General features: G+C 48.0%; 1 protein-coding gene across 1 annotated transcript; it reads right to left on the bottom strand.

Moving 5' to 3' along the window:
- Window positions 1–15,777: 15,777 nt before the first annotated feature.
- Window positions 15,778–19,318, bottom strand: LOC144106359 (uncharacterized). The gene is made up of 3 exons (XM_077639138.1): window positions 18,936–19,318; window positions 18,010–18,212; window positions 15,778–16,720 (listed from the first exon to the last, which is right to left on the bottom strand). The coding sequence occupies exons 1-3, from the start codon at window positions 19,261–19,263 to the stop codon at window positions 16,217–16,219; spliced, it is 1,035 nt and encodes a 344-aa protein (XP_077495264.1). The 5' UTR covers window positions 19,264–19,318; the 3' UTR covers window positions 15,778–16,216.
- Window positions 19,319–22,729: the final 3,411 nt, after the last annotated feature.

Below are 22,729 nucleotides of genomic sequence, written 5' to 3'. Positions count from 1 at the left end.
CTCATGCTGAAACCGAGGGAAGTTACAAAGAAGGTGTTCTATAGTTTCGTCGCACCCACAGATCTGACACGCAGGAGAGTCTGCCATTGCGATTAAGTGGGAGTAGGCATTTGTGAACGCCACTCCCAGCCACAGACGACACAACAGCGTAGCATGGCAGCGGGAGAGGCCGGACGGGGGACTGAGTCGGAGTAAGGGGTCTAGGCGGTGCAGACGGCATGCGGAGTTGCTAGTAGAGGACCATGACGCTAAAAAATCTCTTCGGCCAAGCATTGGCAGATGTCTTCCTGCAGATGTCTTCCTGGCAGACTTCCACACTCCGTCGCTCCCATTCTGACTACTCCACAAGTTCAAAATTCCACATGCAAGCACCAAATCACTTGGACTCCTGGGCACGAGGGGCTCGAAGGAAACGAGGCTGCGGACAGTCTAGCTCCAGGATATACTAACCGAGCGGCTAGCCTCCCCGACCTCACCCCTCTCCCCTCTACGTATGGCGAGCGCCTCCTTCTTCTCCGAACACAAAGACAAGTCTATCCCCCACCACCCCGTAAGCTAACGGCGGCAGAGGCGAGGGAATGGCGACAACTGCAGACGAACACCTTTCGTAACCTACACAAGTACCACATCATCTTCCCCGACAGATATGACAGAATCTGCCCCTGGTGAGGCGGATTTCCAACAACATATCATGTAACATGGGGCTGCTCCGGTCCCAAGCCCCCCGAACTAGACAAACACCACTCCGAGGAACAGTGGGAGTCTGCCCTGCTCAGCTCTGACTTGGCGACGCAGCGAAAGCTGATATCCCAAGCAAAAGCAACTGCGGTGGACATTGGGGTCCTGAAATAAGACTCCACCCAAAATCTGTATTTTCGCCTCTCTATCCTACCTTTTTGGAATAAATGTTTTCTACTTCTACTACTGCGTTCACGGGTCCCGTAATGCTTTCCCACAGTGCACCTCACAGCAGTCTGAGATTAAAACATTAGAAATAAACATACGTGTTCACCGTGCATCTGGTCTTCAACATGGTAGCAACGACGGCGTCAGTGCAGCTCGTCTACAGTATTGGACGCTTTGATTTCTAGCAATTCTGGACAAATAAATTTTTGAACAGGAAAGTATTTAGGAGCGCAATTCTCGCATCGGCAGGCTTGCTTTTTTTTGCTATCACGGTTTTTGCCATCGTCAAAAGCGTGCCCTATTAGTTTTCTATGGCACCCTTAACTGTTGGATGAGAGCGATGGAAACACTATCGAAGAAAAATTTTCCTAAATATCGGAAGCATGGACCATTCTCTTCAGTATTTCTTCATCAGTATCTTACAGTTTTTAAATTTTCAAAATTTTTATTCAGGGATTTTATACCTGAATGCGGCGAAAAGGGTGTATTGATATAAGAAACGAAAATCTCCGCCAACGAAATACACGATCATGTCGCGAACAAAAAACAAGTCCTAGTGGGACAATTGTTTCATTAGTGACAAAAAAACATCAGACGGTGATCCTGCGAATGATACTGTCGCGTTATTCGTACCAAGATGAGTCCGATGACCGCCAATCAAGACAATTCGGGCTCGAAGTTGTTTCTGACTCGCTACTGCATCCAGCTTCTTTGTGCTCGTAATGACAGACGAGTCCTCCACTCGCTTTTACTGCATGTTTGTGAGAGACTTCGCATTTGTTGAAATATATGCCGTTACATCGTCCTGACACCTGACAACGGTGAATACTTGTTGCCGGCACGTCTAAGATGAGGTTCGAGACAAGTGGCAGAGGTCTCCTACCCATACTTGACTTGTCGGTGTAGATGACGATAGTAGGCGGCCGTTGAGCTGTGAGGCTGTCTGTGTCGCTGTGTGATACGACATAATTTCAAAACAGCGTCGGTAGAGACATGAAGAACAAAGGCAATGTTTGTGGCTTGCTGGTCTATCCTTGGAACGCTGTTTGCCGGTCCTATTCGCGCGGACTTTCATAGACCACACCGAAAGGAGAATTTCAAGGAAATTTGCACGTTAGTTACGGTGCCATCCGGCGAACCGCCTTCGTCTGACTGGCATGTCTCACCTGATAGCGTAATTGTTGAGTGCGCTGAAGGAGTTAGGGAAGGAATAGTTGCAATCTTCTTATGACAGTACAAAGAGCGCAATTCGTCCACGGGACGAATGAGACCGTCGGTGCATGCCAGTGACACCCTCATGTGCTTCCAGGCAACCAGAGGGGAATTTTTATGGCCTGTTAACGAATCTACGCCAACAGACGTCCTTACAAACTCCGGCCTCGCTCTTTGACGCAACGCTGTCTGAATTTGTTTACAGTTATTGGCACACAAGTAAACACATTCCTGCAACTCGCTTAGGGTGAAGAGAAAGCAGTGGAAGGTGTTCGAGAGAGGCACTCCATACACTTTAAACAGGAATGCACCTATACGGGAGTAAAAAGTAGGTAAGCTGTCCTCTAGCGCAGTCCCTTATAGAAAAATAGTGCCCCAGAGGACTGCTTACTTCTTTTTTTACCACTTTCTCTTTAGAGCGTACAGAAGACGGTGTCTGGCGCGCATGTTTCATGTAAAGTGGAGCCCGAGAAAGCGGCTCTCTTTTTCACCTAAGACGGCGCTTCTGAGTATCGAATGCCAGGGTGCCGAACTCCAATCGCTAACTAAACTGAACTCTACTAACCTAAACTAAAGAACCAAAAGAAGGCGTCCGCCCATTGGGTGCGAAAAGGAGACGTTGTTAGAGAAGTATCCCGCTGCCGATGGAAGTATGATAGACTTGGACATCAGGTAATAAAAGCAGCTTTGTCGTTTAATGTCAGAGACGGTGACGGCTTCAACTGAGGAGTGTCGAATGCTTATACTGTGTCTTGTGCCTTGTATTGTCGACGCTGTGGAATCTAGGCCACTGCACTTCCTGATAAGGGGGAGTCGGTGCCCTGCTTTATACAGGCATCGTGGCCTGACTCTATCGCGTAGTGTAAGGCCGAATCGAAGGAATCAGTAAAGTCCCAGTTCAGTGGGTTGTCTTAAGAGTGGAACGGAAGCCCGTTTTTTGTTCTTGTTCATGTCTTTTTGCACCGTGTTATGTGCCTAGGACGCCATACGCCTTTGAAGACTTCGTACAATTGCCACGACCACAAGGACATGGCGGCAATATAACATGCAGTAACATTTTTGTTTTTCTTGCTTTAACTCTAATGTATCATGTTAGTGCATATTTGAATGTACGCTTTGCCAGCTGTGGGGGCTTTTGCATCCGACTGCCAGTATTAGTCACGAGATCGCGTCCCGCGACCGGTGTCTGTATTTCGATGCGGGCGAATTGAAAAGCGCCGGCACGTCGCAAAATTCTGGTGCGCGTTGAGGAATCCGAGGCGGTCAGAATGAATCTGGAATCCTCAAGAACGGGGTCCTTTGAGCCCACGAGCAGCTTCGGGAAGTTAAGTACTCTTTACAAAAACTTCTTTAGACAGTCTAGAGGCTGTCCTTAGATTTCTGTCTATAAAGTCTGTAGACTCTCTATATACGAATCCAAGAGGATAGTCTATAGGCAATACAAATCCTATAGACAGCCTATAGACAATCTATAGATTTACGGCTATATACTTTTAGTAGAGGTTTTTTTTCTATGGGCTTTCTATGGACTGAGTAGACAAAAACATCTGTAGGAAGTCAGTAGAGTCTATAAGTGTGTAGGCTGTCTATAGACCATTTTTATAAGGGTACACCTTCAGGCATACATACAAAGGGACCTCGTTTTATTATGGATTACTCTACAGCGGCAATTGCCACCGGTGACTATAAAAACAAAAAAGCAGGAAATGCTTGCCTGATACTCAAGTTTATTGAGAGCACGACATGTCTCTACATGCAGCTAGATCAATCTTTCGTGCCCGGTTTCGTACGCAGCCCTCGCACACCTCCTCTATGTTCCGAATTGAGTTTGTGGTACAGACGTTTGTGTCATGTATTTTGGTTAAGAATGTCTGGCGTTTTTTACTATGGGATGCAGTTTCTAAACGCTCTGTTAGAAAAAGAGAGACAAGTGAACTCTTTGCTGCCGGTCAAGTCGAGAGCATGGGGAGCATCTTGTTCATTTCGGCGTCTATAGGCACGCATTCACTACGGCACCATCATGAAAGGAAAAAGGGAAGGAGGTTAATGAGGGGGTGCTTGTTCTTAGAGTGGCGCTCGGCCGAAAGTTATGAAACTGCTGAGGATCACCAAAGAACACAGGACGAAAACATTTTCCAGCATTGGGCAGGATGTCGACATCGACCCTGGATGTGGTAATATTGTCAGCTAAATATTTGATCCCAGTTGCCGGCATTCAGGCTGCAGCCATGCCTTTTTTGTGGATTTGTTCGGAGCCGCCAAAGCCGTCTAACCGAGGATCGGTATTCGACGATGCTGCTTCGGGCCTAGAAACTAACGCGCCTCAATGTACACCACGGTTAGTTAGCACTTGCTACCCCCCTTATAACAATGACGCACAGTTCTGTGCTTTCACTTTAATAATAATAATAATAATAATTGGATTTTGTGGAAAGGAAATGGCGCAGTATCTGTCTTGTATATCGTTGGACACCTGAACCGCGCCGTAAGGGAAGGGATAAAGGAGGGAGTGAATGAAGAAAGGAAAATAGAGGTGCCGTAGTGCAGGGCTCCGGAATAATTTCGACCACCTGGGGATGCTAACGTGCGCTGACATCGCACCGCGCACGGGCGCCTTAGCGTTTTGCCTCCATAAAAACACAACCGCCGTGGTCGGGCTCGAACCCAGGAACTCCGGATCAGTAGCCGAGTGTCCTAACCACTGAGCCACTGTGGCGGGTATTTAATTTTTTTTTACTCTAAGAATAAAATCGGTTTTCAGGAGAGTATAACGTCAGATTCAGGCCTCAAAACTTGCCTTCAGTTCCTTCATTTACAATGCGGCATGCCTCTTTCCACTTATACGTGCCGTGCGCAAAATCAGCGGAGTAATTGCTGACAAAGAGACGAAGTGGAGACCAAGCGCAGCACAGCAGGACACTAAAGTCATACGGGAAAGCCTGAAGCACCGAGTGATTTATTTCTTTTAGGGCAGGCTGTTATCCAAAGCTACTGAGACCATCCCCACTATCCATGCTGCTGCTTATGACTCTTTTACATATTAAAGCACACTTACAAGAATTGGGGTGACCGGTTGATGAGAAGCTCATAAATATGTACGATGCACTTCAATACGTGTTGACTGCGGAGCTGATGTATTCAGCGTTAGAAGTACTCTATTCCCTTTCGTTGCAAAAATTTACGAGCTCATATGATGCTGCGTAAGCATCGACGAGATTTAGCGAAACGGGGATAGTAGGAAATGGCGAGTTTCCCATCGTCACTGCTCGCCTGTACCCAGAAAACAAGTGAAACACGGCCTGCTATTTTCGCTTAGAACAGATTGTAAGTGCAGCTGCCAGTTACGGCGTGGAGGATCAACGTATGCGAGACATATGCGCGCCAGCGAAGTATCGGAAGTCAGGTACAAACGGTACGGCGGGTCTTTTGTGGTCAAAAATTTCTAACAATTGTGAGTACGTTTAATGCTTACGACAGCTTATTGCAAAAGCATATGTTTGCGAGATCCCCATGTTGTTCTCTAAGCGGATATACCTTTCTTAAAAATGCGAGCAGTGTGCCATAAAAACACTTGTATCTCTTACATAGGGCTGTTAGTTTTCATCATGTAGTGTATGCGGCAGTCGCTCTCACTTCCCAACCCACAAGTCATGGGTTCGAATCCCCCGATATACTGTCATCATAAAACAAAATGCAAAAGCGTCGAAGGGAAGCCTCTGCCCGCTAGCCGACATTTCGATAAGAGGGCTTGTTTTCCTCTGGACTAGTGCAATTGCCCAATCGAAGGCCTGTGCTCTTGACATAGCCTTCCCTACGACCTTTGTCAATTTTGTTTTGTCTAAAACTTAGTCTTCCCGCCTTCTCTCTGTAATGAATCTTGTTTATTTGCTTGTTTATTTCTCGTTCCTTTGTTGCGTGTGCGTTGCCAGATTTATCAGAAAGTATACGACATGATATCAACGCGGAATACATACTTCAGGTGTGTTTTTTATTTCGATGTAAACTGCTGGGACTGATTATTGCACCCCATTTCTAATGGAAGAGACGTAAATCCTTTGCAAGTAACCTCTAAAGGGACGACTGGTTACGAAAAAATAGTTCGTCTCCAAAAAGGACTAACCTCTCTCCGTCCGCCTGTATTTTTTCTTACTCTCGAGGAGCGTACGTCGTAAGAAAAAATGAGGGCACATCGGTAATTCTTTGTTTATTTACTTCTTTCGTTCTCTGTTTCTTTTCTTCCTTCTTTCTTTCTTTTCCTCACTATTTGTGTATATTTTCTTTTCTTTCTATCTTTTTTCCTATGTCATTTCCTGCCTTTCTCTGTTCCTTCCTCTAATTTTCTTTCCTTCTTTCTTCTCGAGTTTTTTGCTTTTCTTTCTTTAATTTTTACCTTCGTTTTTCCTCCCTTCCTTCCCTTCTGTCTTCTTGTCCTTTGTTCACTTTTATTGCTCTTCCTTTCTCTCTTTCCCCGCCGCGGTGGCTCAGTGGTTAGGGCGCTCGACTACTGGTCCGGAGTTCCCGGGTTCGAACCCGACCGCGGCGGCTGCGCTTTTATGGAGGAAAAACGCTAAGGCGCCCGTGTGCTGTGCGATGTCAGTGCACGTTAAAGATCCCCAGGTGGTCGAAATTATTCCGGAGCCCTCCACTACGGCACCTCTTCTTCCTTTCTTCTTTCACTCCCTCCTTTATCCCATCCCTTACGGCGCGGTTCAGGTGTCCAAAGATATATGAGACAGATACTGCGCCATTTCCTTTCCCCCCAAAAAACCAATTATTATTATTATTTTCTCTTTCTTTCTTTCTTCCCTTCGATCTTTATTTCGTGCTTGCTTTGTATGGTTTTTTCTTCCTTTTCCCTTTTTCCTTCCTTTCACCTTTTTGTCTTTTCTTACTGTTACAGCCTTTTACATTCAATGTACCTTTTTCTTTGATTCGCTTCCTTTTTTACGTTATTTGTTGTTTTCTATATTGCTTCCCAACTTTAATTGTTATACAGTGTAAAGCAAACGGTTTTAAATGAAATAATCCATTCATAGAAAATGCGCGTGAAAAGGTCACGAAAACAAAACTCAAAGCGGATTTTGTAACCGCCCTATGGCTGTGATCACTTGGAAGCTGTAATGGGTTCGTTTTATAGAAAATTGCGCCAAAAGGGTGGCAACAGAATCAATAAAAGGTGCTTCTACGCGCGTACTAATTTTGTAATGCACTAGGGGAGCAACGAAAACTCGGTACCACGTTCGCTTGTTTAAATGACAGTGTATGTTGCCGACTAGGGGCGCCTCAGCGGTTGAAGTTAATGCATCTGTTCGTGTGCACAGAAAAAGGGTAAACAGGAAGGGGAATCCCCGCGATTACTTTCCCCGTTTTAACGCGTTGTTCGGAAGCATTGGAGAGCCTAATGGATTAACTGGAAAAACTTTTCGGTGTTTTCTCCTGGCAGACCATGATTGGATGCATCGTGTCATCTGCTGGCATTACGAAAATTAAGTCTGCAGCCACGTGCTTATCAGCTGGGTTTGTACTAAATGAATGTGTTTTTCTATCCCTTGGCTCCTGTTAATTTGTTGACACAAAGGCAGTTTTAATGAGCGTGTCATACCACCACCACTACCTTTTCCATCCTTTTACTTTTTTTGTATTCATTGGTTTTTCTGTTTTCTTGCGTGTGGAGAAAGTAAGAGAGAAAGCATTAACGTTTCAGGTCAGCTGTTCATGGTGCTTTAATATATATATACCTGTAATATCGGTTTCTTTATCCCCTGTCATCGTCTGATGCACCACGTTAATCGATGTTCTGCCACTAGCACTTATTACTTTCATATAATTCGCGCCACTGGGAATATTTAACGAGCATGATGTGGCACATTGCACGGGCAGAAGCGATGAATCAGGTAGTGAACGAAGCGTAAATAAAGAGGCGCAATGATTAGGGCTATTTGTTTATGCCACAGCGAGCAACACTTTATGGAAGCGTGTGTAGGAGCGTGGAGGGAGGGGCTAAAATTATGACATGCAGGCGCGGCACTAATATGTAAGCGCGTCAGCTAATTGCGCGAAGCCGAGCGTCGTCGTCCTAGGTAGCTAGGGATAACTTCTGAACTTTTGGGTTGTCGTGCGATAGTAGATGAAGAATAATGTAACGCACAATGGCGTTTACAATACGGTAGAGAAATACAAAGTACACTTTCTTTCCCCTCAAGCGGGGCGTACCACACGAACTTGTTTCGTCTGCTCCGCGGATGAATGGAGAAGGTTTACACTACTGTCGCTGAAATTCTTGCACACTATTCTTTTTGGTACGAAGAATCCGAAGGTCAGTACATCATGTGAAGCACGGGGCATCCGTGCTTCTATCGCGACTATGGAGAGCGCTCTAGAATTAGCCAACACATCGAGTCAACGCCTCGAAATTGGCGGTTGGGAAAAGGAAATCGCGCACTAATTGTCAGACAGACACTGCGGCATTTCCTTTATCCAACTGCCAATTTTGTAGGGGTGGTGAGAGAGATATGTGGGCTGCATGCATTAGAGCTGACAACGTTGTGGCAGACACGCGCCACTGCAGAAATAAGCCGCAGCGTTCATTGGGTGACCAACCACTCGCGATCAACCATTAACTTCCACCTTCCAGGTTGGGCGCACTGCCTATCCACTGTGCGAAACGCACTCAACGTTGGAGGCCAAGCCGTGTCTTCTTACCTGATGCACCACACCTTTCGCTCTCTAACCAGGTTCAGCAGTAGTTGAACAGCAGCTAATTTTCTGCGCTTCGCCTGCATCGAAACGCGGACGCCACGGCCGCGTTCGAACCGTCTGCGTAAAGTTGCCCATTTGCTGTTCCGCATGAAAGCGCAGCTTTCTAATATACTTGAAGAACATGAAGGGTACGCCGCCCAGTGCAACCACGCTGTGTAGATCATGATCTTCCTTCTACTTAAAAAGTAAAGTCTGCACTAAATACACGTAGTCTTAGAGATCGCTAACGTCGCGCTCTCACATAGACCACGCTTTCGTGGTCGCTCAAGGTTTTCAGTCCGTAACACCTTCAATGACATCAGAGACGTGGTCTTGCATCGCAGAAGCCTCTATTGAAAATGAAATGAAAATTGGTTTTGGGGGAAAGGAAACGGCGCAGTAACTGTGTCACATATCTCGGTGGACACCCGAACCGCGCCGCAATTGAAATAGGAATGTGGGAGCGAAAGAAGACAGGAGGAAAGAGGTGTCGTGGTGGAGGGCTTCGAAAGCAGTTTCGACCACCTCGGGATCTTCAACGTGCGCTGACATCATGCAGCACACGGGAGTCTTTACGTTTCGCCTCCATCGAAACGCGGCCGCCGCTGTCGGGTTCGAACCCGGGTGCTGTGGATCAGTAGTCTAGCGCCCTAACCACTGAGCCACTGCGGCGGGTAGAACTCCAACAAACCAAGAAGGGAAGAGCCATTGTTGAACGTATCGGTACACCAGGAGATATATTAGAGCTCCAAGAAAACACCTTCTAGCCAATATAAGAGGGCCAGATCACTGTATCACCTCTCCGCAATCATATATGCACCCATAAATTCACAAAGGCAGACGCGCGTCTATGCTGGTTCGTCTACGCCGGTGCCTAGAGTCAGATCACGAAGCAATCTGTGTAGATGTGACGGCGTACCCTGAACCCAATATCTTCATCGCGGTCAGGCTCGAACGCAACTATAGCAACCACTGACGAGAGATTCAGTCCGGAGTGAAGACGCTGCCGCGGCGGAAGCCCCCGCCATCGCCCTAGCAATAAGGCATTACAATCTGGCGGGTAAATTAGCTCATTTAAGAATTGTGAACTAACGGCTTAACTAACGGCACTGACAGCATCCTGGACTCCATATTTCAGCGCAGTCAAGAGGTGACCTCCAGAAAAGGCTTGCGTGTTAAGTACTGACGCATTAGGTTATTGCGGAAATGCATCCCTGAAATTGTTGCCATATTTTGTATGAAAGAATACATATATGATCGTCGACACAATACACGCAGTGCAGAAGTCACGTCTTCAATAAATTTGCTGTGTGAACAAATTTTCGCTTAATATGATGATAAACAATGGTTGCTTCTGTGTAAAAAGTGTGATATTGTTGTCCCACCAACCTTATTCGCATACTTTATTGCCGTAAAAAAAAGTTAAATTCGAAAAACTGAAATGTCGTACTGGGTAGGACGCTGTTTAATGAATTCAATTTGATTGCGCAGCCAAACAACGACTGCGGCACGATAACTATCGGGGAAGCGACGAGCCCGCAAATGACGTAACCTGTAGCAGCTTGAGCGCTAGTGACGACGAGATCGTAACAGGGCTACCGTTCAGCGATGCGAACTCTGCACTGACTCCAGTTTCCGACACTTGGCATACGCAAACCGAAGTCCATCGAGGGACGCTCATTTGCCAACAGAGGAAGTCAGCTCGACAAAGGATATGCTAACTAGTACCTGGTTAACTATTATTTAATCGCTGACTGTTTAACTATTACTGTTAGTCTCCTTATTTATTGAGAGGCTTGTAGTCCACCGTAAGTAATATCCATACTAGTTTTTAGAATTCGAAAACATGTTTGCTTCGACGAGTTAAGTGCACTGCGAGGGTATGCTTCACCTACAAGCTTCTCAAAAGCGCATGTACTTTTGACGCAATGAAGGCCATAACTTGTTGAGACGCAGCGCTGACGGTAACTGCATCTTAGAAATTCTTAACACTGATATGGATATTACTTACATGGGCTACACGCCTGTCAATAATTAAGCAATAGTCAAAAAGTTAACAAGTCGAAATTAGTTAACCAGCTACTAGTTAGCACGTTTTAGCTGTATTCTGATGCGCTAAACCGCTGAATTTTTCCCAAAAACCGCGTTTCAAACTGAAAAACCCTATTTTTAAAAAAAATTCTTGAACATCGTAAAGGGCCACGACATGATCGTTCTTCATATTGCAGTTTTGTACTTCAGTAACTAATACAAGAGCTTATGATTCAGTTTCCGAAATTTGGCTGCACTGGACGTGCTCTATATTCCAAAAAATGCGATCGAAATTGAGAAGAGGAGACTCCTCCCACCGGCAGCGACCGCCATATTGATTGCTCTTGTGACGTCACCAGGGCATACACGGAGCAACGTCGTCTGCTCTCGTTGCTGCAATGTGCGCAGCGAGGTCTCTTGTCCCTTGTACTTCCGCGTGCGGTCGAAGTAGCAGTCGTCCCCCACATATGAGCGACTGGTGCCGCAAAAGCGTGAATAACAGTAACGCAGTTATTCTTCGGTATAGGTAGGGTCCAGTTACACTAGGCCGATGCGACGGCGATTGACGGTCTGTTGCTGGCTGGTCGGTATGCGAATGCCATCGCTGACGCATTTTTCTATCAAGCTGGACTGACGACGACGCCAGCACGACCAACGACCCCGTAACGCAGTAATGTAAACAGTGAACTTGGCGGGAACTGGAAGAGTGTGGTGGAGGGCTACTTGGTATATGACATTCTATAAACTTAAGAATTTTAAAACTTATTGTATCTGATGCTAGCTACGGCGACATACGCGATGTGTATGCACCAGCGAAAATGTGCTTTCATTCGGTGCCTGTGCATATAGAATCTATTGGCCAGGCAATTGAGCGACACGGGCAGAAAACGCCGCACGACGCTGCCGCTCGTCGCCGTCGCGTCGTAAATAGACGGCCCGAAAAACTGGGCTTGTATACCTTATTCTTATCGAAAAAAAGCGAAACTAGCGCCTGCATTTCATACTGAACGTAAAAGCGCAAAAAGCAAGGACACACACACACAACAGTCAGACACAGACAACAGACAGACACAGACAGTGTCCATGTTTTTTTGCGCTTTTACGTTCAGCATGGAAAACAAGCTCGTCCAAACGCGGCTATTATTGCATTTCATATCTTTACACTTTCTTACTAATCAGCGAGGAACTCCTGCCAGGTACTTGAATTTCGGCCGATGGTGGACCGCCGGCCCCTTTCGTCACGAGGCCTAGCGAGTACGCAGGATTCGTGTGTGCGATTTCGGCGATTGCGAAGAGCGAATTCACATGTTTTAGCCCCTTAAAATAGCTGACGAGGGTAGTTTTGGCCACAGTGCCCTCAAAGCGACTACTGTCTACATCGCAGGGCGCGAGTACAATAAGGGGGAAGTGCCGATATGCTACCTGGTCTCCACAGCATGTGCTGAAGGCAGCCATCGGCGTCGACTGTGGACAACAAATCTGGTCGTTTTCATTAATTCAAGCAATGTCCGAACATATTTTCAGCTAATGCGCTTTAAAATAAAAAAACTGATGACATAAGAGGAAGCAGATACAATTAGCGGGAAGCGCCGGTCCTACGCGACGCGTTTCCCAAGCAGGCGATATAGCATCAGCGGCGCTTATTGCAGTGTTATCATAGTGCGTAAATGAGTAAAACTACAATATGTGGGCAATACTACGTAATATATAAGATAAGGAGAGCCCACCTTGCGTTTTATGCCAAGCAAACGAGCAGTACTGTTTGCGCACAGCTATGTAAACAACCCAACCCCGGTGCTGCAGTTGTCGTGATCGTCGCATTCCTTGGCCACACACACAGTAAACGCTAAATGAAGTACTATTATTTTCAAGCACTCATTTAGACAGCGGCGACTATTCATCGGTGCGGGCAGTGAAATCATTCGAGTCGCGTAGGGTTTTGCAAGCGGCTTGGTTCCCGCAAAAGGATTCTACGAGCCGAAGGGAATGTATGTTCGACTTACAAATGCACACATGAAGGCGAAAAGTCGTCTCATTCGGCACTTTTCTCTGCTCCTTTCTTGCCTCAAGTTTACTCTAGTGCCACCTTGTGATAATTTGAGTTTAATCATCGAGCCGATGCATAGGGGACAAGAAACTGCTAGCTAGCTACAAAACGCCGCGGATTTCACGGTGCACATCGGCGAACGCATGCACGGCACGTGCCGCTTTTCACATACGGGAGCACTTGACGGCTGAAAATAAACTACACTCATAACACACAAATAACATGTTTATGAGCGCAAATAATAAAGCAGGGGTACATCGATTTCTGTTTCCTCAACAATAAGAAAACGGGTGCCACGAGCAAGTCCGCTTTCCTAAGAGTGACTCAGCTCGCGTACTAAGCTGAAGGCTTCCGAAAAGAGAACACTGAAAATGCATTTTATTTCGATAAGCTAAAAAAAAGAAAGCTTTCCAGCGACCGCCGTGTACGGTGTGCATGCAAACACCTCCACAGCTCGCAGCAGACGACGCGCGGCGGGTATGCCCCTCTGACGTCAGCGATCAGAGGTTGCCAGACCAGCAAGCAGTTCGCAGAAAAAACGAAAAAAAAATCGTTTTAAAAATATTTACCACACAAAATCAACTGAAACTTGTAGCAATTTTAAGTTCACAAGTTGATAATTAAATGCGATAAGCAGGGTATGCGTGAAATAGGCTGTCATGGCCGCTTTGAGTCAGCTACCCGTATGGCACAGAGACAAAATCACAAGATAAGCATATGCAATTTCACATCTATTTGACTAATTATGTGAGTGTGCCTTCCACTCAAGGAGCGAAAAATTGAACTGTGTGATGTCAGTGCACTTTTAAGAGCCCCAGGCGGTCGAAATTATCCGGAGCCCTTCACTACGGCGTCTCTCATAGCCTGAGTCGCTTTATGGGACGATAAAAACCATTTAAAAAAAGAGCGAAAAAGAACTTTTTGGGCACTAGTGACCTGCTGACGATAGCGGGGGAGGCACTGTGTCACAGGTAGCTGGAAACCCTTTACACAATATCTTTTTTGTCACTATGCCGCATAAAAGCTCGACACAAACGGTTCACTGTAAACTACGCGCCTGTCTCTCCTTATCTGTCCCCCTCCACTCCTGCGGGCCAATGTGGTTCACCTCAATTAACTATGCGCGGGACGGCCGATATCCTTTCTTTTTTATGTAATAAACAGTCCACGCACCTACAAGTCAAAACAAGCTCAAGTTGACAGCAGATTCTGCAGACATATCACGCAAGTTTGCATGTGTCACTGCTCGAGTACAGCGACAAGTGTTAATTTGCTTGTATCACGAAGAGCCAAATCGGCCGCGTGCGCACGTCAGATGCCCGTGTCTCGAGAGCTCATCTGAGCCAGTGGGATGATCGTATCCCACAGTCACGGTGAGGCTGCAGAGCTTGAGTTAAGCAATCCGAGAAGCTCAGTGACGCAGACGGCGTGAACGAGTAGTTCGAGCTCTCAAAATATATATGACATTTGCGCAGATGGAAGATGAGCTGGTCAACCAGGAGCGATGCACTAAGAGCTTGATCTGATCTTTAATAAAATTACTCTCGGTGGCGATCCAAAAGACGGCCGGTAGGAGTCGATGTAAATGGAAATGGTTGAATGGACGCCCTGTCGTAGCATAATTCGGATAAGTTATGAGCAGGTGTTGGACTTTTCGGTTCCAACCGATAAAGGTCAGCATCCACGTCATGCACGCCACCGCTAAGTAGCAATACTGAGCGCGATAAATTAAAAAAAAATGCGCAAAACAGAGGCATGGTGGCATGGGTCGAGGTATAACGGTGGTTCAAGTAGCGTGCACAAGCATTTCTCCGCTGCGCCTCTGCAAAGCGGGAGGCTTAACGTCCTTGCCAGACGTCGCCTGCTAGCGTAGCGCTGCTCACTGTCATCGCATGCCTAGGCCAGTTACTTAAGTTGGTTCCTCCCTCACATGTAAAGACAATGACGCCAAACCATTCATAATCGTCATGAAAAACGTGATCTGGCTGTCACGACAGTTAAGCGGCAGTTCCATCGCTGTTGTCAGTACACAAACCACGTGATGCCCCGTCCAATAACTCTATAACCCAACGGAAACGCAAAACCCCCTTTGTTGCATACAACATCGTTTTTTTTTTGACGGTTGCACCATTTACTTCAGTTAATTTTTTAATGACATAGCGTACCCGTCTACAAGCACAGCTGTAAATATGCTTGGGTATTAATTACTAGCAAATCGAATTCTCGAGCTTAAAACAAGGGCAACATGAACTATAAGTGCCTTTAGAAGCATAGGACCGTAAGCTGCGTTCCGAAATAAACGCCAAAAAAACTCCACCAAATTCCCAAACTTAGCGAAAGTAAAACCCCTAGCAATGATTTAGGGCGATGGTTTGTAAGCAAGCAACTAAAGTTCTAATTCGCGTGTGTGATCAGGGCACAAGCTAACAACAGAAGAAATAATGCGTGAATATTCAACATTTTATGCGTATTGATTTCAATAATAATGGTTTGTCCCACAGCTGCTTGCTATAGTGTCATAATACACCATCCGCCAGGTATATTTAAAATCTATGCTTAGAACTTTCCATATACTCTCTATCCGAATCTACATGACGGCCACGTCTTCACGTCATAATTATGAGATAAGCTCCATCAGATTACGCTCTCGGTCTGGCCTCCATAATAACACGTGTTCTTCCGCGGTCAACATGGCTTGTTGCCGCGGGTAAGAGGGCTAAGTGCCACCCCATTGCCCTTGTCCCATACCGTACGTACGAATAGTGCGCTAGCCAAGTTTGCGATGGGCACAGCGGGTGTAGCGCTGCCACAAAGTGAGGAGACCAACTGTTTGGATGGTCGCAAATGGGTACCACTTGTTTATTGACACCACAGAACACGTCCTTCGGAGTCAGGACAACCTAGTGTACATACACCGCTTCGCATAGCGGGAAAAAAAAGCATAGTAATGGTTTGCACGAAAGGTGCGAAGGAAAGCACACATAGACTTTCGCTGGTCGTGAGGTCGAAAATGGCAACGTTAAGATTGCATCCTGAAGCCGCAGTTTCTTGACCACGCCAGCTGAGCCTACAGTACTTGTTTTCACCATAGAGCGGTGTAGCCAACGCACTCATCGCCCTGAGCGACGCGACTGCGTGATCCTAATAAATCGGGTGAAAGCAGAGAGCTGAAGCTACGAACTTGACTGTATTAAAGAAAGAGTACTGAAAAAAATGATCACAGAGTGCGCGTGATGGAAAAGACTGCGATCTTCGCGGTCATGTGGTACTTGATTGCAGCATTCACAGGCGCCGTTTCACGCCGAAACGTGAAAGACACTTGAAGAAGTCCTTGGTACAGCTCATGATATGGCAGTGGAATTCAAGCCGGTCCTCCTCCGAGAGACGTCGCATGTAGTTCGCGACTATGTTGCCGAACTGGTCGCACTCGTCGTAGTAGCCGCCAACAGGGGAGCTCAGCGACTGCACGTTCTCCACGCGCGGCACGACAGCGCTGCTGTACGAATGCGAGGGCGTCTGAGTCAGCGGCATAACAGCCATGCTGGAGGCCGGCGCGGCGATGCCGCATGAGGAAGCGCGCGCCTTCTTGAGAGGAGGTGGAGAGGTGATGATGGGGTACCCCAGGCTCGTGCTGGGCGTGGCAGGAGGCTCGTCCTTGGCCGCCACCTCCAACGCCTCGGCAGTAGGCAAGATGCTGTCCGGTAATATACTAGACTCCTCCGCCTCCACGGCGCTGGTGTCGCCGTCTTCCAAAAGTGTCTCGTCACTCTCTTCTTCTAGCTCTACCTGCAGACAGACAGTGAGATGAGCAACAGCGTCGGGACCATCTGCTCAAGCCGTGAGCACAAAACAAACCTTCAACAAGACGCTAGAGACAGACCCTTCTGATGGCTCGGTCGCAGAAAAAAAACAAGAGGAGAGGAGAGCAGAACAACGAAGGACGAGCACGTAAATGGACCAGGACTTCAACATGCTTCAAGAAACAGCTGCCTTGCAGATCGCGGTAAAAGATCTGAAGACAGACGCCAACCTTGTACTATAACCGAGTGCTCGGAGCGACCGCATTGTCATGTAGAGAATGAATGACCTGCAAGCATACCTCCGTGCCACTTTGCTTAATTGTGCTCGTCTATCGCGTGTTCCGTGTCGTCGTCTACTTTGTGTACATTTGAGTGAGTGCACTGAAACATTGTAAAAGGTCTTCTCGTGCAAGGAGCAGCCTGTAAAGAGCAGGTAATCGTGGGCCCAGGTATGCTTAGGAGCCTTCGACCGAGACACCGCCTTCAAATATCAAAGCACATATTTATCGAGGTGACGCGAAATAGTGCGACACTGAGGAACACGGAAGCTAGATCTAAGAGGCGTCCGAAATGAAAAACAAGAAAGCCCTTACATCATGTGCGGAGCGACATGGTTCGTAGGACGCTGGCTCGCGGAGTGGCGCTGTCATAATGGGTTGTTTCTCGGCGGCCATACCACGTTCCACCACCGCAACGCTGATGATCGCAGCGAGAAGCAAACACTGAACTGCGACGAACGTGCTCGTGCGATCGCATGCGCTAGCTCGCGCCGTACACAGGACGAGGGCATGCCCGCACGAACACGTGCACACACACCGCTTCGTCTTTGCCTCCGCGTGATCCATATCATCACGCTCATTTGAAACCTAAATCTCAGTCGTCTGACAGACTTATGACATCTGCATGCCGGGCATGGAGAAAGAACTCAGGGTTTTTCCTGAAGTGGTTGCACAAACTGGCGACATCTTTCGAAAGTGAGAGCCCCAATACTTGATTGGCGACGAACCACAGCGCGGAGATGCGGTTTAATGTGAGGCTGCAAAAGTTGTTTCCAGGAGTCCGGAAGTGTGGCAGTGGCTAGCACGACACTCTGCCGAGCGCCAAAACGCGCATGTTGCCTCGCTTTGCGTGTTCACTGTTCTATATTCCGCATCAGGAATATTTTTTCCGCGAGGGAAAGGGGCAAATGGGCCGCAGCCACAGCGAGACTGTCAGGCAGGCGCGCAGATATATCGGTGCGCATGACTCGACGTGGACGCGATAGGAATGACTCACCAGCTGCTCTTTTTCGAAGTGCAGCATAGGGCTGACGACGGCGGCACGAAAAGGCTCCGAGTGAACGCGCAGGAAACTGAGACAGTCGAAGAACTTCCACCGGCCCATGTATTCCAGTTCTCCGGAGTTAGTGCGCGCAGTCTTGTCCTTCAGCTCATCGTAGTACTGGCGCCGCTTGATGCTGTACACGTACCGCAGGTTATCTGGAACGCAAGGACATCAGTATAGGGCTGGGCCCGACCACTGGCCGACAGGCTGTTCGAAGCAGCGGCCCACCGTACCAACGACCGGCCCCTCCCCCGTCCCCCGAACCGCGTTACAACTTCTCAACTGCGCGGCTTCGAATAAAATAGAAAAGAACCCGCCTCTCGGCTTCGTTTTCATGGAACAGATAGCAAGGGTCAGAATGTGCCACAAAATGCGCTGGAGGCTTAAAAGGAAGAAAATAAGAAGAGGAAAACGTGGTTAGGAACCAAGGCGAGGACGGAGACTTTCGTGTGCTGCAGTTACATTAGCCAATCGATGGTGGAGGGTTCTCACGCGTTTAGGTTGGCCCCTCCGTATGAGGGTCACACGTACGTTGTTTGAAGTCACTTGGAATGCACGTGCAGCAAACTGCATGAACTGCGGGGCCTAGCCGCAATCTAGGAGGATGCATGGTGGACGCAACTGGTTCGCTTAAACAGGTTATACCTCCCAGGAGGGTTATTAGCAAGACACATTCAGCGCTTGTTGCCCCAAAGGCAACCGCTCCTCGATGCGACAGCAACTACCGCCGAAGTTCTCAAAATTATCTCCGCGACCAAGTGAATGCGAAGGTGCATACTGCGAGCATTAACCAACAAGGAAGGCATCCTATCGCGTCGTGCACGTTACGTGGTCGTAGAAAGTGGCCGCTGGAGAAAGAGAGACAGGGCAAAGCTCACCGGCAGTGAACGGTCCTAGCATGGGGAAGCGCTTCTGGAGGTGGCCGGCAAAGCGGTCCCAGAGGCGGCGCTTGAGCCGGAGGTTCTTAAAGCTCCTCGAGTCGTTCTTCCAGAGGCATGGGTTGCTCTCAATAAGGGCGAAAAGCTCGGCCAGTGACTCGTCGGTGTGCGCAGGCTTGGCGACTGCCAGCCGCTGCTCGACAGCCGCGGACAGCTGAGCTGCGCCGCTGCAGGGTGGCTGCTGCATCGAGCCGTCGTGCAAAGCCGGCGCGGAGCCGCTGTCTTCACACGAAGCCAGTCTGGAGCAGGGACGCCGCTTCTTCCGCATCGAAGCTCTGGAGGCGGAGTTCTGGCGGTCCGCACACCGTGCTTCGAGCTTTTACTCACCCGCCGCGCAGCTCCACGCAGTGGTTAAGCGCCCTTTCAAGAAGGAAAAAAGAAAGATATCGTGCTCCCTTATCACATCGCGCCATGACCACGCTCGCAGTGGAGAGCGTTTTTTTCTACTTCGGTGCCAGCGGCCGAAATGACTTGGAGGTGCGATTCGCAAGCGCTTCTTTTTTTTTTTTTTGCTTAATTTTGCTCGAATCCCGTGCGTCGCCTTACTCTCCGCCTTCCCACGCCGAGCTCGATGCGTGCCATCCGTGGGCGATGATCTCTTTGCTTGCGATTTCGCGCTCACGTCATTCAGTCCGCTGCGCCAAGCCCGCACTATGCCACGATTATCGCGCCTATCGTGGCCGCCTGAAACGGAGGTTGGCCGTGCAAGCGAGATAGCCGCACAAGCGCCGAAGGAGGCTGTAATGGATGTAACTCGCGGAACTAAATGAGCAGCTATGGGTGCAGGTCCGCGTTGCCGGGGAGGGAAGCATTTCCTACTTTTTCGTGCCCAACACTCCGCATGCATTCAAAACCAAATCCATCTGAACTTACCCATGCTGGCATATATGATTTTTTTTTCAAATCTGCACGCACTTAGCAACAGTCTACTTTGTTGCGTCTAGCTGTTTGTCGCGCTATGCAGAAAGGAATAAAACACTGCCGACTTGCAGCAGTGGCTGTGTGGGCGTGTTGCTACTGGGCACCAGGTCGCGAGTCCAATCTGAGTCGCATCGCTACTTTTCTGCTGAAATTACGGTGCGTGTTCAGAACCGCAGCATGCGCTATGCTATGCCCTCCACTTCGACGCAAGGTCTAGCAACACCCCCACCACCTATGCCGAAATCGAGATCTTACCGCACACATATACTCTCCTGGCAGTGCTCTTGTTCGGCACTCCCCTTCCCTGAAAATAAAACCTGGTTACGGATACAGCCCCTGCTACGGCCTGCATCGTAGCCCAGATGTAGATACGGCAGGGTGACACGAGGAATGAGTGTGATTAAGACATCTAAACAGAAAGAACATTTTTGGCAGCCGGCTAGTGAATTTCCTCGAACCAGCGCTGCTCAGTCAATCTTGTGAGAATGGATTCGTAGCAGTAAACTCACTCTGCGCAAAAAGACGCGTAAAAGTGCGCACAGTGGCAGCGGGGCACGCGATCAGTGAATTCGCGATCAGTTGGTTATCCGCCGCGGTGGGTCAGGGGTTACGGCGGTTGACTCCTGAATCCAAGGACGTGGGTCCAGTTGAGGTGAAACGCAGAAACTCCCGTGTGCTGTACAACCGCAATAAACAGTTTGTGGAAGGCAATACTAGCAATAAAATAAAACTTGATCGCAATGTTCCCGTACCGTCGAGGAAAAGATATATAGAGCCTTATTGGGCTTTCGCAAAGTACAAAGTGTGCCATTAAACCTCACGCCGTGGACGGAAAGTAGCTAAATTCCTTCATCATAGGGGTCTCACCCACTCCCCCACCCGTTCCGGGTATGCAAGAATTATCTTGGGCCGCTCCAGAAAAAAAAAATCTTGGCTCGGTGTCCATCAAGCTTGTCTGCCCATCGCACCTGTCGAAATGTGGACACCATAACGACAGCGACCCGAAACGACGGCTCCAACCCCTGGCAAAAGCAGGCGTTCGCGAGGTAATGGGAGCCTATAGACTACCGCTCTGTTTTTGCATAACTTCACAACCAGACCACCGTGCCCTGCAAGTGATGACGATATCTGCACTTATTGCAATTTGCATCTTTTGCAACAAAATCACGTCCCTGTTACATATTGTGTAGTCTACCACGTGAACTTTTGTTGCTGGGGTGATGCATCATTACGTTGTGCGCAGGTTCAGGCGCAGGATGCGCGGAGTTAAGAAAGCGACCGTTAATGCTGGGTTATATTCGGGGTGCGGGGGGCAGTGGTTCATTACCTCGATCGCGCCTGTGAGGTTCGCTTGTCTGTGCGGAAGCTGGTGCGAGCAGGTGTTGTCCCTGAAACGCGGCAACACACACACGCACACACACACACACGTACACATACACACGCACACACACGCACGCGCACACACACACATATACTTAGTGGACGCTATACTACTTTCAGTGTAGAGAAAGCATGCTGATCAAGTGCATTTTCTCATCTGACCTGCCTCACAAAAATAAACTGAAGAAAACCGATTTTTCAAACAAGTAGTTCAGTTTAGTTCAAGTTCTAAATGTTTCCTGCAACGAAATCGTTCCATTATATGTGCGGCATTCATGCATCTTTACTCGGATCTAACTGAATTCTTTATCCATGTTCAAACGCATACAAAGGCAAAAAGAAAAAAAAACTTTCCACAGAAATCTTCAACAAATTCACTCCTTCTACCCGTTTCTTTCCATCCACATCAAACGATATCTAATTACTTCCACCAGAAGATAGGTTCGTTGTCAGCGAGACGCGCCATACTGCAGAATTTTTTTTTATTTGAGAACAACAATTGTGCTCAAGCCAGCCAAACAAATACTGATTCCATAGGGTGGAGCAAATTATTTCTGCATACGAGAATACCCGTTAACTTCTCACTGCATTCATTACGCATGGGATAATATCCTTCAGAGAATGATGCAGTTTGTTATTCTGGGTAAAACGTGAAGAAATATTCGGTGCTGGGAGCGAAATTAGCTTTTAATGAATGAACCAACAAAACGGTAACCCAGCAAAACGTTACTTATTTATTATTAGCTCTGCCCGAAGGCGAAACTGGGGTGTCCGCTCAGCGCTGGCTTGCAGGAAAGCTGATTGTTTGCTTGGCAGGTACGGGCTTCATTGCGGTCCTCTTCTTGGGATGGCGGTCACGTTGCTTCGGAGGTCCCGAGGTCTGCCTCTCCAAGTTTTGCCTACTAAGTTTTGGTTAGCCTTGCCGGAGCGACATCGCTACAAGATGGATCAATGATTGACCCATGCTTGGCGGCTTCATCTGTATCAGCGACGTCCCGTTGTTCCTATCCCGTGCATCGTGACATCATCAGTTTAGCGCCATCTTCCATCGACGTTACGTCATCAAACGTCCCTATAAAATAGCCTCTGCACGCCTTCGAGTTCAGTGGGCACGGCGGACCAAGCATAGGAATGTGGCCTAACATGCGCTTCTTCTGCCTCACGCAGGTCAGTGGTTGTTACAGCACAAGTAAGAGTGATTCCCGTTGTCCTTGGTTTTGTCGTGCCCACGGCAATACATTTGTATTGCTCACGAAGTGTTTGGCCTGCGTAAGCTCATGATCTGCGGGGATGTTGAGTCAAATCCCGGTACGGGGGACCCCAATACAAAAGAGCTACTAAAGCAATTACAAGCCTACAGAATGAACTTACAGAAGAAGTTGCAGCTCTTCGAGTACAACATACAAACATGGAAAAAATACTGTCTGGCGTCA

Source organism: Amblyomma americanum, chromosome 10 (genome assembly GCF_052857255.1).
Source record: "Amblyomma americanum isolate KBUSLIRL-KWMA chromosome 10, ASM5285725v1, whole genome shotgun sequence".
Taxonomy (NCBI): Eukaryota; Metazoa; Arthropoda; class Arachnida; order Ixodida; family Ixodidae; genus Amblyomma; species Amblyomma americanum.
Note: the sequence above shows the minus strand (reverse complement) of the source record. Positions and strands in the feature narration are given on the sequence as shown.